General features: G+C 42.1%; 2 protein-coding genes across 2 annotated transcripts in view; one reads left to right on the top strand and one right to left on the bottom strand.

Annotated features, from left to right (window-relative positions):
* ctnna1 (catenin (cadherin-associated protein), alpha 1) overlaps nucleotides 1-13,072 on the bottom strand; it is a 78,760-nt gene that overhangs the window by 30,730 nt on the left and 34,958 nt on the right. The window contains exons 8-9 of the mRNA XM_080502653.1: nucleotides 3,993-4,073; nucleotides 3,596-3,748 (exon numbers count right to left, since the gene is read on the bottom strand). Coding sequence (XP_080358779.1) covers nucleotides 3,596-3,748; nucleotides 3,993-4,073 — 234 coding nt within the window. The remainder of the gene's footprint in view (nucleotides 1-3,595; nucleotides 3,749-3,992; nucleotides 4,074-13,072) is intronic.
* lrrtm2 (leucine rich repeat transmembrane neuronal 2) lies at nucleotides 5,873-10,767 on the top strand (the record flags this gene model as incomplete). The annotated part of the gene is made up of 4 exons (XM_080502376.1): nucleotides 5,873-5,935; nucleotides 7,896-7,986; nucleotides 8,370-8,465; nucleotides 9,131-10,767. 4 exons carry the CDS (start codon nucleotides 5,873-5,875, stop codon nucleotides 10,765-10,767), a joined length of 1,887 nt encoding a protein of 628 aa, XP_080358502.1.

Here is a 13,072-nt window from a genome sequence, read left to right as displayed (position 1 = left end):
CAGGGAGGGGGGACACTACTCTGGATCAGAGCACCATGGTCATGGTAAATAGTTCTTAAGCACCTGCATGAGTCGATAGACAATATCAACAATGGCGGCATCCAGAGTGTCATGACGGTCAGTGTTCTCCTGGACTCTGTAGTTCGTGGTCACAGTAATAGAATCCAATTTGGTCGTCTGTGCATATGAAGTCAGTGTACTCACCATTGTTAATGTAGTGTATTGTTCACTGAGCACATGTGTGCTTTTATTACACAAACAAACAGAACCCATGAGAGGCCCTATATGCCAACGATAGCAAAGAAGATCCGTGTGAAAAATATCCTGAGTACACTGGAGAGCGTCGATTGTTATGTCTGGTTGTGCATGCTCATCTCTGCATCTGTGTCTCCATGGCAACAGTGGATTAATTTCATGCATTTTTATTATTTTTATTTAGAAAATAAATGTCATGCCTTCGTGGGGGCACCTCATAATCCAATAACACCTGGTCTTTGCAATGGGTGAGGATCACAATTAAACTGATCAGACTGCGAGGAAATGTGATTGCACTTTACAAACGCTTTTTTCATTGCATCAGCCCACTGACTAGAAACTAGCCAAGAAGATATGCTAAAATTGCATCCGTGTGAATACATTGCATTGGCATGTCTAATTGTATTAGAAAATCGTCTCTTCATTGTATTGCTACAGCAAATGTATCCATCTATTCTAGCAAGTTATGCATCAGTGAGGATGTATGATTGCGTTATACCACCTTAACAGTTATTACTAGAACTGTATTGTAACAATCAAATATAAAACTAAAGTAGTCTACTCAAAGTAAATTGTGGACATTTCCACAACTAATTATATTATTCAATTGGATCAGTGGTCCGTGGAGGTAGAGCTCCGTCTCTTCATTTGTCAGAATGTGTTCTCCAAACAAACATCGGACATAGCCAAATAACGTCAACTACACCCCTATCTAATGTCACGTCAATCTCTTTGCTTGGTTGAGAGCCTACCAGCTCGGTGCATGTCAAATTGAATCCATGTCTTTCTTCTCTTCATTCTGTGAATATGGGTCAGTCATAACGTGGCTTTCAAACAAGTGTGTGAGCTAATGGGTGATTTGCCTTAAAGCAGTCTACACTTGTACAACTCATGATATCACGGACAAAGCTTCAGGTCCGTGGCTTTTTGCTGCTCCTACCACTATGAAAAGGGAGCGTCCTGCATGTACAGGACATTTATTTCTTACACGTCATAGTACTGAACATGTTCTCACTCTGGACACCGCGACTCCACTCATTTGCATCTGTAGCGTTCAGCAGAAACTTGGCAGGGCAGCTTATAGTATCCTTGTTGCACAATGCTTTTGCAGTAAAATGTCAAACATTTCACTGAGAGGTGAAAGCCACAACTTCCACTGTAAATTGCTTTTTTGCTCAGCTGGCTGCAGCCATGTCGGCTTGCTCTACAATTATATTTTCCTCTGAGAAATGACATTGCATTTCACTGTGCGTTTTAGAGAATCATAATCAGGTGAAGCAGCAAAACAGAGATCGGAAAAGACAAATTGTAACATTGGTGATGCCAAATGGAATAAAAGATGAACGAGTGGATTTATACACATCACAAAAAGTCTTACTTGCTCCAATTTAAGGGATCAATAATTCTTTCACCTGAGTAAGTTTCCTCCTGCTTCCATCTCCACATTACATTAGATTGTAATCCTTCCATGTTTATCAGTCACATTGTAGAGGCATCTAAAGTATTTCCATCTTCATCCCTCTCTTGTCTGCCTCATTATTATCTGCAGCTTTCAATAGAACATGCACAAAGCACACATGAATTTTATGTCATTTAAAAGTGCCTTCATATAGTGACTGCAAATCGAAGTGTTTTAAAAAGAACAAAAGCTTTCAGGATTTAGAAAAATTAAGGTTTCACGTGGCTACAGTGAATGACACAGGCTCAAACATGCAGTGTTTTATTAGATGCAACTGAGTGGGTACAATCACACTGGGCTACCAGGAAGATTTCAGCCTAATCAGGGCTGAACTGTACTTTCGGGTTGACGTCTTGAAAGAAGTGAAGCTGCTTTGTTCTGTTATCTTGACGCCGCCGTTATCAGTTTGCTCTGCCAATATCTGTGATGGTTAGTTACTCCAAGTGAGTGTGAGACAGCATTCATTTGTGATCGTTTAACTTAACAGCAAAGTGAGCCCTATTTAAGCATCAAATTTAATGCTAACAAATGTTGGCAACAAGCCACTCGCATGCTCTTGTACCGTGAATCTGCTTGGAAATGCAGTTCTGATTTAATATGATGAAATATGACCACAGATAAATATTTAAGGAAGTGCTAAACTGAAGAAGCAGTTCAGCTCTACAGACATGGAGAACAAGAGGGTAAAATATTCCTGTTCAAGTCGTGACAGAGACAACTCTCCCAATCAGTCACTATTAAAATGGCATGGGAAGATTTCTTGCAGTTCATTTTGCTTCAGTTGTATAGGTATGATGCATTTGGTTGATTGAGTGCAGTTTTTAATGCGTTTGTTTCTGCTGCAAAGCAATCTTAAGGTCCATCTTCTATGCTTGGCTGGACGTCACACAACATGCATATTTAAATGCTAATATCTGCCAGGTCTGCTGGGTTACACACCACCTCATCCAACTGCATTCGAGGAATTGAAAGTGAAAAGAAAAAAAAAAATGTTGTACGTAAAATGGTTCAAAAGCATGAGTCATTTTGAACCATTTTGAACATTCTGCTCTTCACTAATTCTGCCCAACTACTGGAAGCTGACGCAGGTCTCTAGCATTTGCAAAGCCCACCAATGACGTGCTTCTAATGGCAGATCTGACACTCAGACCTTCAGGAAATACTGAAGGGTACACTCCCCAGCATGATTTCCCGTTTCCCTCTGATGCTTCAGCAGTTTCCCCGGTGACTGCGTATCCTGCCCTAGCCTGGCTGCACTAACTGATCCAGCTACACTTGTGGTCATCTGCCCATTGGGGGAAAAGTCCCTTTCAAATGTCAGCATATGAAGCTCTGACACAGGCCTGGGATAAATTGAAGGAAAGACCACTAATGAGCACTGCCTGTGCTGTGGTTCGCTTGTTGCCAAACCAAATCCTTTACCTTCTTTTTCCATTTCAATATAGTTGCCATGCATACATTGCTGATGACATAGAAAAGCCAGGCAGTTGCGACATGGTACTGTGTGTAAGCTGTAGTCATGGACTCCCCCAGGAGAGGCAGCTCTAAAGACTGTTTCCCTCATTGTTCTAAAAATGACGATTAGATCACTGCATCAGATGACAGTGAGCATTGTTTAAAAGAATTCTGTGTGCACACCTGAGACAAACTCACTACAAAGCACAAAGACAACCACTGTGGAAAAATAACTGATAAGTTAATGGCCGTGATTTCATTAGAGACGGAGATGCTACTTATTCCCCTCCTCTTTTTTTCCGAGGCATTGATGTTCCCAATTTCCCTAACAAGGGTATATCTGAGAACAGAATGATGCTCTCTATAAGAGAAATCAACAAGATTGGAAAAAGGAAAAAAGGTAGTCAAATCAGACATCAACATTACCTCGATCAATTTGTTGGCGTGCTCGCGGAACACCTGTGCGTATTCCTTCACTTCTTTCTCGTTGCCATTTTTGGCAGCTTCAATCAGGACCAGGAGAGGAACATTGGTCTCCAGGAATGAGTCAGAGACATGGTCCATCACTGCTTTGCGCAGCTGTGAAATGAGAAATCAAAAAAGAAAACATTTAATCTCGTGTACATGAGCCGGGACTGTTGACCTTGCAACCTGCATACATTGACGGACACCATCCTCGGAAGGATTGCAAACATTTTCATTTACATTAGAACAGCAGGCAATATGTGGACTTGGTTTTTGACACCGAGTTTCAGGTCGCACAAACAGATGGGCAAGTGGTCGATGGTGTGAATTAATAAAACGTAGCTCGGTAAAAACAAACCTGTCTACGAAGGTCTCGGGTCTTCTTCGTCATCCTGTCGATGGCGGTGTTCAAAGCATCGCTTCGGTCTTTTCTTCCAGCCTAAAACAAACAAAATGAAGAATAAATGAGTCGTATGACACAGTGACACCAATCTTTGCAACACATACAGACTGAAGGAAAGCAAAAAACATGTTTATGGGAAGGCATTCGGTTAAAACATGGAACCATAACAAGCTTGATACAGGTCTGATAGAAGGTTGACCGGCATTATTCTAAAAGTTATTTCCTCAATTTGGCATTTAGATGACGGGAGTGGAAGGAGCTGTCAAACGCACCCGTCGAGGCCCCTCCTCAGGTGTTGGAATGAGACTATAGCATATGATCGACATCACTTCACACCCTTCAGTGGCCCTTCATGCCTGACCGAGGTGGGCTTTTCTCCATCAGGAGGGAATGTTTCAATCGAGCAATGTTTCATCATCAAGACCCAATCAGCAACATGCCCCCCCCCCCCCCCCCCCCCCTTAACCATAATACCAGAACATTTACACTGCGTTCAAACTTTTTTCCCTCAATGTGTCACACATTTGTTCATCCTGTTATATAAAATAATGACATTTCATTTAAGTCAGCTTGTGTTATAACTTATAATATTTACAAAATCAATACAATTCAGAATTGAGTGATTATGTTCATTAAAAAAAAAAAGAACATCTAAAGACAGTCTGCTACTTGGATAATAGTTTTCTGCTATACATCAGCTGTGACCTCAACTGTGCCCTCCTTGGATAATTTGGGTCTAGTTTTGCATACAGCTTAACTAAAAACAGAACTTCAAATCAGCTTCTTTATAAATCAGGTCCAGCTTGAGAACTTCCTGAAGATGTGTCAGTGGGTAAGCATTACTGGACTTTTTGTTTTGTCGCTGATGAATGTGCATGGAAAAACCCCATGAGGGGTGTGTTATGTAAACGACCAGACGGGCACAAACAGCTACTCATTCATATGTATGTCGGAAGTTGCTGAGAGTAAAAGTATTCTGTAATTTTTAGCCCAGCTAGTGTTCTACAGATACCCAGGCTGATCCTCAGTTGATCCTTTTATTTACTGGAAGCTGCTGTAGTCTACACGGACCAGCTGTCAAAAGTGCCCTACTGCCCCCTGACAAACACTGGATTCATTTCCTGACTCACAACAGAGATCCATGGAGGACACATAACAGGAGTCTACAGTTTTCAACCAATAATTTACACAATGGGGGGGAAAAAAATAATGGATGAAAGATAAACAGCGGTGGGTGTGGGAGAAGAAAAGCATCTTTACTGTAGCGTTTCATTTCAATATATATAAAAATACTGGATTATATTCAAACAGAGATGAAGAAGGGATTTAGTGCCATTATAGGATATCACAGATCTGCATTTTCTCAGGCAGGGGAAACAAACAATAATAAAATGCCTTGAAAAGCTTGGTGTTGAATTCACCTACTAGTCCCCTTTGTAAAAGATTACTGCAAAAATGGAAGTACTACTTCTAATCACAAGAAGAAAAAAGTAAAAAAAAAAAAAAAAAATTCTCTTTTCTGAGCACGAGTGGTCGGTCAGTTTCATAGGTGCAAGGGAAAGTGTGCTGATTAAAGTTTACAATTTGCTGCACTAGGTTAACTGTGTAAATTATGTACCGTTGTACTGTCACATAGTAGCACTTATAGATGAGTGTTGCACAGCAAAGTGCTTCGCACTAGACAAAACCCTAACCACTGCACCCAGCTGAGATAGATGTTCAGTCACATTCTGCAAACCGCTCAAGCACGTGTGGAAAGTCTGAAAGTTTCAGGAAGGATGGAGAGATGAACAGCCAGAAGACAAGAGTAAGAGACGCCTCGATACAGACGAATCATGACGTTTGAGCAAATCGAGATGAGCAGGAAAGGCAAAAAGGGGGGTTTGCCTGTGCCCCTTGTATAATGTGTAAATCAAGTGCAACAAAACGCCATACATGGTTATGGTAGTGACCTCCCCCATCCCCCCACTGCCCTTTTGCCCATTGGGGGGTTGTGCACATAGTTACGGGGCCAGGGAGCTCCAACAGCACTAATCCCCTGTGATTTTGTGCCGGCTGGATGCAGTGCTGTGGGAGGGCTTTGGCGAGTTCTGCCCCTACTCTTTCAAGCCTATTTCATTCATGCTTAGCATACATTTCATTTCCACACCAGAGGGTTCAAAAAGCACCTCTTCAGGTGCTTATTAAGAAGGCAGTTTCTCTGCAGTATCTTTTATGATAACTCGGGTGAGTTTCCATGCATCACCTAACGGACAGTCTGCTGAGTTATTTGGAAAAGTCAGAGAAAATTAATGTGTAAAATTATCCAAGCTCAACAAATAATTGGGTGTCAAGTCAACATTTTTCGTGTGCCTTTATTCTAAATCCTGAATTTCAACTTAAAAAAAAACTAGAGACCGGAACAAAGAAAGAAAAGGAAAGAGAGAAAGAGAGAAAGGACTATTCCCTGAAGGGCCGTGTGTTTTCGTCATGCTTTTCTCCAACTCCACAACTTTAAGAGTCCACATGTTGGGTAAAAATTTCACAGCAAGAGAGAATGAAACGTGCTTCAAGACCTGCGCAGACAAATCGTTGTCATTGAAGTTAAAAGCTGGTTGTAATGACATTTTCAAAGTTCTGCCCACATTTAGTGACTTTGAATGCAACTTAGCATTGAATGTTAACTATTCAGCATCAAAATGCTGATACTCTTCACTACCATCAGCTGCCAAAGACACAATGGAAACATTATCCTTTGTGTTCAGGTCATGCAATTAGTTTTAACATCTCAAACCATACTTGAGAAAACACAAACAACCTGATGTGATCGAATGATTACATTTGGATGAAGCTGATACGGTGGTGCCACTCTTCAGTAAATAGTGGGTCAGTTAAAATCTGAGACGCCCGAGTAAAAAAGGTGACAAGTTAAAGTAAATATCATCCGCGCTTAATATGTTTCTTCCCGGGTGTCTGGCTGCTTCCAATCTAATTTTATGCAATTGCCCTCGCAACCATCTCCACCCACATTAAATAATTGAAGAGTATAAGGACTAAGAATTAAACACAGCACTCTAAATGGTTGTGAAAGAACACCTTTTTCAAACAAAACCACAAATCAAATCCACTTGCTCAAAGTCATACAGAAAATCATGTTCACAACATTTCAGTTACTTTGATCTCAGCTTGTGGTTCATATCTTCAAACAAGTCTCTGGTTTTGTCTATTACGTTTAAAAGCCAGCTTAATTTAACTCCAGAGCAGCTGGCCATACATCACATGTCCGTGCTCAAAAATTAAAGCACTGCACTCAAGGTATGTAAATTATGAATATCAGAAAGACATGTTCGTACTGCCATGGTATATTTCATCGAAACGGAGATTTGACAATGCAGCAGACCTCCACCCTTTTTTCTTTTTTTTTGTTATCGATTGGAGCTACGAGTTACAAACTATATGTTGCTTTGTAATGTTATTTTGTTTATGTCTCCAATATACATTCATGCACAGTGGCTGCGAAGCAACAGGAAGGCGAGGCAGAGATTTACAGCTGTGGTTAATTTCAACAGCAAGCTGCCGCAACACGTTCAAGATATCAATATTCTGATGGTGACGAGCCAGTGGGAGGGAAGGGGGATGCAAGAGGGAGGTGGAGGAAGACTAAGGTGCACGAGCACTGTGTATGAGGCAGAGAGCAAGCGACTGAGCAAGAGAGCGAGAGGGTGTTTGTGTGTGTGGGAGAGGAAAGAGAGAGAGAAACAGTAGTGATGATCGACGCCAGGCTGCCACCACTCTGTAGCAGTGAGTGGCTGCAACAAAAAGCAGAGAATAACATCCCTGACTCCCTGCGCTGCTTTTTTCTCTCTCCCTGCGTCTCAGCTTGCAGACGAGGGCTCCGCTCACAGCTCTGCGGAGGCTATGCCGAGACTGAGCCGGCGTCGGAAGCAGGATCTCTGGCTGCCATCAACAAGTTAGGATCGGACGACCACGGCCATGAAACAGAAACGCTTGAGCTTCAATTAGCCATCTGAGCTGACATCATTGCGGTGGAAGGGAAACAAAAGGGCAAAAAAAAGAAAAAGAAGAAAAAGGGAGGGGGGGGGAGTCGGTTCGCTGGAGTCGCTCTGGATGCAACTGATCAACTTAAAAAAATATATATAATTATTTATTTGAAGGATTCGTGGGTTGAAGGGAAAAGATTCAACCTCTTTGCTCTTGGAATTTAAAAGACTCAAGCAAAACGTCCGGAATAAACAATCTCGGGACATGGAATTTCATATTTTCCCTCAATTGGGTGGCTTCAGAATTGCTTTATTCCCAAAGAGGCTGATTCCTTTTGTGCTTATTCAAAAGGGCTTTTTCCCTTTGGATTTTTCTTCCATCTGGTTGCTCCAAGAGTCTGTGGAAAAGGACAGTTGAATGCAGCCTCCGATGTGCACAAAAGAATGGGTAAGTTAGCCTCTTTATATGGCAGGTCTGAGCATGAATAGGGAATACAAGTAAGGAGTGAGGGAGGCTGAAGACTAAAAGCTCTTCTGCTTATTCTATTTACTGCAATGGTCTTTCATTTTCTCTCTTCACCGACACACCGGTTGGGAAGACGGAGCCGACATTTCAAATACCATTTTGTTTCATAGAAAATCTTTGAAGTGCTGAAAGTCCTTAGCAGGATAATTTAATTAACCATTTCTGTTTTTTTGCATAAATAAAAAGGTGACGGCACATCTGAGACACTCAAAAATTTATACATTTAAAAGACAAAAATCCACTTGCAGCAAGAACTGACAAATGGCAGGATTCAAGAGGATATTAGTATTCAGATCCAACTGCAGAGCACAAATGAGCTAAATATAAACAGTTCAGCAGATGAAACAAAGTCCAGCACATGCATAAAACCGATTTGATGACCGACTAAATTACATCCCCACTTAAGCTGAGCCTAAAGATTTTACTGTTTACATGCATTGTGAAAGTTGTCAGTGTAAAATATCCGGACTGCTACATGTATGAGCGAGACCCTGAGCATAATCCCCACCATGAATTAGTAATAAGTGCTCTGCAGAGATTAGCTTTCCCGCCCCACAGTTTATTTTCTTGTTTTTAAACCCTCCCAGGTTTCCATTCAAGGTGGCCATTGGTGGGACCTGCACCAGCGGCTCTGTGTGTGATCAGCATGCTCCTAGCGTGCCTGCTGTCTCCTGCATCGTGCACAACCTGCCCTCAAAAATGCCGCTGTGAGGACCTGCAGTTCTACTGCGACACCCAGGGGCTAAAGGCACCCCCAGATGGTGTGGACAAGGGAGCCCTGGGGTTGTCACTACGCCACAATAGCATCACTGAGCTCAGTCCCGATCAATTCTATGGCTTCAGCCAGCTCACCTGGCTACACCTTGACCACAACCAGATTACAACAGTACAAGAGGATGCCTTTCAGGGGCTCTACAAACTGAAGGACCTCAATCTGAGCTCCAATCGAATCACCAAGTTGCCCAACACAACCTTCATCCACCTCATCAATCTCCAGATACTGGACCTGTCCTTCAATCAGATGACTGCATTGGAACCAGAACTGTTTCACGGACTGAGGAAGCTCCAGATACTCCACCTCCGCTCCAATTTACTTCGCACCACACCTGTCCGGGCATTTTGGGACTGTCGTAGCCTGGAATATCTGGGCCTCAGCAGCAACCGTCTGAGGAGTCTGGCCCGGAATGGATTTGCTGGGCTCATTAAGCTTAAAGAGCTCCACTTGGAGCACAATCAGCTGACCAAGATTAACTTGGCCCATTTCCCTCGCCTTGTCGCCCTCCAGTTTCTATATCTGCAGTGGAATAAGATCAGCAACCTAACATGTGGCATGGAATGGACCTGGACCACTTTAGAGAAGCTGGACCTCACAGGAAATGAAATTCGTGTACTGACACCTGACGTGTTTCAAACGCTGCCAAATTTAAAAATGTTGCTGCTGGATAACAACAAACTAAACAGTCTGGATCCCCAGGTCATGGATATGTGGCAGTCTCTGGGTACCGTTGGGCTGTCTAGTAACCTTTGGGAATGTACCAAACGGATTTGCTCCCTGGCGACTTGGCTGAGCACCTTCAAAGGAAGGTGGGAACATTCGATACTCTGCCATAGTCCTGAATATGCCCAGGGTGAGGAAATACTTGACGCTGTTTATGGATTCCAGCTTTGCCAGAATTTTTCAGCACCAGTTGTTCAGACCATCAGTACAACCACAGACGCTACAACATTTGCAGAGATCACAAGCTCCTTGTTTGGAATTATACAGCCGACCCCCACGCAGGACTATGCAGAGGATTTTGGGAGCTTTACCACAGTCACTACCACATCAACTACAACACAACCGCCACGCACTGCTCAAGCGACTACAGCTCCGTTGGAAGAGGCAGCTGTAACGGATGACTTCTCCACTATGGACAACACTGTTATGACTCATAGGGTCATCATTGGAACTATGGCCCTTCTGTTTTCATTCTTTTTCATCATTTTCATTGTGTATATCTCACGGAAGTGCTGCCCTCCCACCCTGCGTCGAATACGCCACTGTTCGGCAATTCAGAACCGCAGACAGATGAGGACCCAGCAGAGGCAGCCCATGGCAGATCTAGCCACACAGGTACCCTATAATGAGTATGAGCCCAGCCATGAGGAAGGGGCACTCGTGATCATCAACGGTTACGGGCAGTGCAAGTGTCAGCAGCTGCCTTACAAAGAGTGTGAAGTATGAACTCGTATTTATTCCTAGAGCATATGGTTTGTCATTTGACCATTTCAGATGATACAGGGTTTGCTTTTTTTGTTTTTTTCCCCCCCAGTTTATGTAAAAAAAAAAATTAAAAAAAAGAGAGAAAAAAAAAAAGCATAATTTCTACAAGTGAGATACGATGTGAGAAACATTGACTGCTACAATGACAGAGGTCGAAAAGTTTAGGGGATGGTGTAGAGATAGTCACAAATTTATTTTTCTATGAATGCAAGGTTGTTCATAACAGGCAGGGGCAATCATTTTGAAGAAAAAAAAAATTGTAAACTGTGAGATTTGTCTCCACATCGTCTCTATATTCTGCAGCACAGAGAAACTACTTCGCCAAATGGCCCTCTGCTAACAGAATAGATTAAGTAAAGAAATGTGATTTATGTCGTGTTTCTTTTTGAAAAGTAAATATATGAAATCATGTTTCTAACTGCACCACTGGCACTGTAAGCCCATTACTCAATCACTGGGGCAAATGAATTGGTTCAATTACCATAATGTTTTGTTTCATGGTTTTATTGTTTTGGACAAATATGATGGATCAAAGGGAAACAAGACCAATATCAAACTGACATATTTGTAAAATAAATGTCATCATTGTCAACATGCTACAAATAAAGAGAAATTCTCACATGGCGAGGGAATACCAATGAATCATATCCAGCAAACCATATATGACAATTCCTTTAATCAGATCAGAAGTAATTCAATGAGCCGAATCAAGTCACCCAAAAAAAATCTACTTTTAGCCAAAAAGAGATTCATTTTCTGTTTTCTGAACCTTGAATCAATTCCAAAATCTTTTTGGGAAGGAAATGCAACTAAGAATGAGTAGTGAGAACAGAACATTTATGTTCACCTATATGAATTGGGGGGAAAAATCTCTCTTTAATCAGACATTAGCTCAAAATAGCCATTGCGTGGCTGATGAAACTTGTTGGCTGTTTGAGCTCCCACCCACGACGGCAAGCCACCACACAGATTCTCAACCCGAGGGATACATTGAGCAACTCTAAAACGTGGTTAATCTCCTATGAACTACACAGCTGGACACAAACCCGTGGATGTCTATATCACCTAAGACATAAGCGAAATGATTGGACCTTTAAAAGTTTAATGAACACTATGTCCACAGTCATTCCAGACACTGGCTACAATTTTTCCTAGATCTTAACCTAGTTAAGTACATTTCACTGTGTGCTCGCCGAGTGAAGTGTGAGGACGGAAAGTGAAAGGCTATTGAACAGCGCACATTCCATATAGGAGAGCATTTCATTCTGGATATAAAACCTTTCCCGGTAGCCCGTGCTCCTTACTGCTTACACACTAATCAGGACTGACAGGCTCAAGATTGAACCAATTAGGGCAGGGCTAAAAGAATCTAATATTCTGTCACCCACACCAGTGATCCAGCAACATTTAGCTGTTTCACCACACAAATAGTTCTGAGTATATATTTTTCCTCTGTTCCACACACACGCACACAAGAGAGAAAAAAAAAAAGTCCATCTTTTTTTATCCTGACATTCTTGTCAGGGATCTTGTCATTTACAGTGGCTAAATGCATTTATGTTCAATTATAAATACAACAGTTCCTAGGTTAACACTCAAGTGTCAAGTTAAACTGTGGTCAATACCCTCAGAGCAAATGGAGATCCTGTGATAAGCAAACAGCGAGCCTGGGTCAGGACACATTTGTATGCAGCAGGGAGAGGATGTGCATTAGCATCAGACTAAAGCTGCTGCCGCAGCTTCGCACTTCTTTGTGTTCAATTTGGAGGTGGGGGCAGGGTGAAAGAAAGAGGGATTGAAGGAATTGATGGGATGATGAAGGGGGGCATCTATGGGATAATGCCTCAGTTTATTAAAACCAATGACCGTCTTTTCATCAAGTAAAGGTAGGAGCGAATGGAGTGACTGAAAGGCTGCCCACCTTGGGCTTGAGACACACAGTGACTACCCAGCAGCAACAATTTCATAACTCGTCAACTCGTGAGTCATCCAACGACTGAAAAGGAAAAAATAGTTTTAACACTGGAATATGTGGATGTATCACACTTTTTTTCTTTTTTTTTTTTCCCTCTCAATTTTAGCAATTTGCTTTAATCGAAGTCAGTCCTCGTGATGACCAGATGCTTCAGAAAGCACAGCACCTTTCAGTGACTAGTCCGGTTTTAAGCAATTTGGATGAAGGTCAATGGCTGTTGCCTCCACTGATGGAGGTCCGAGGTACCATTGGTGGCTTTGTCTCTCTATTGAATTTGGCGTAAAAAAAAGA

The sequence above is a fragment of the Blennius ocellaris genome (assembly GCF_963422515.1).
Source record: "Blennius ocellaris genome assembly, chromosome: 9".
NCBI lineage: Eukaryota > Metazoa > Chordata > Actinopteri > Blenniiformes > Blenniidae > Blennius > Blennius ocellaris.
This window is presented reverse-complemented; position numbering and strand designations above follow the sequence as displayed.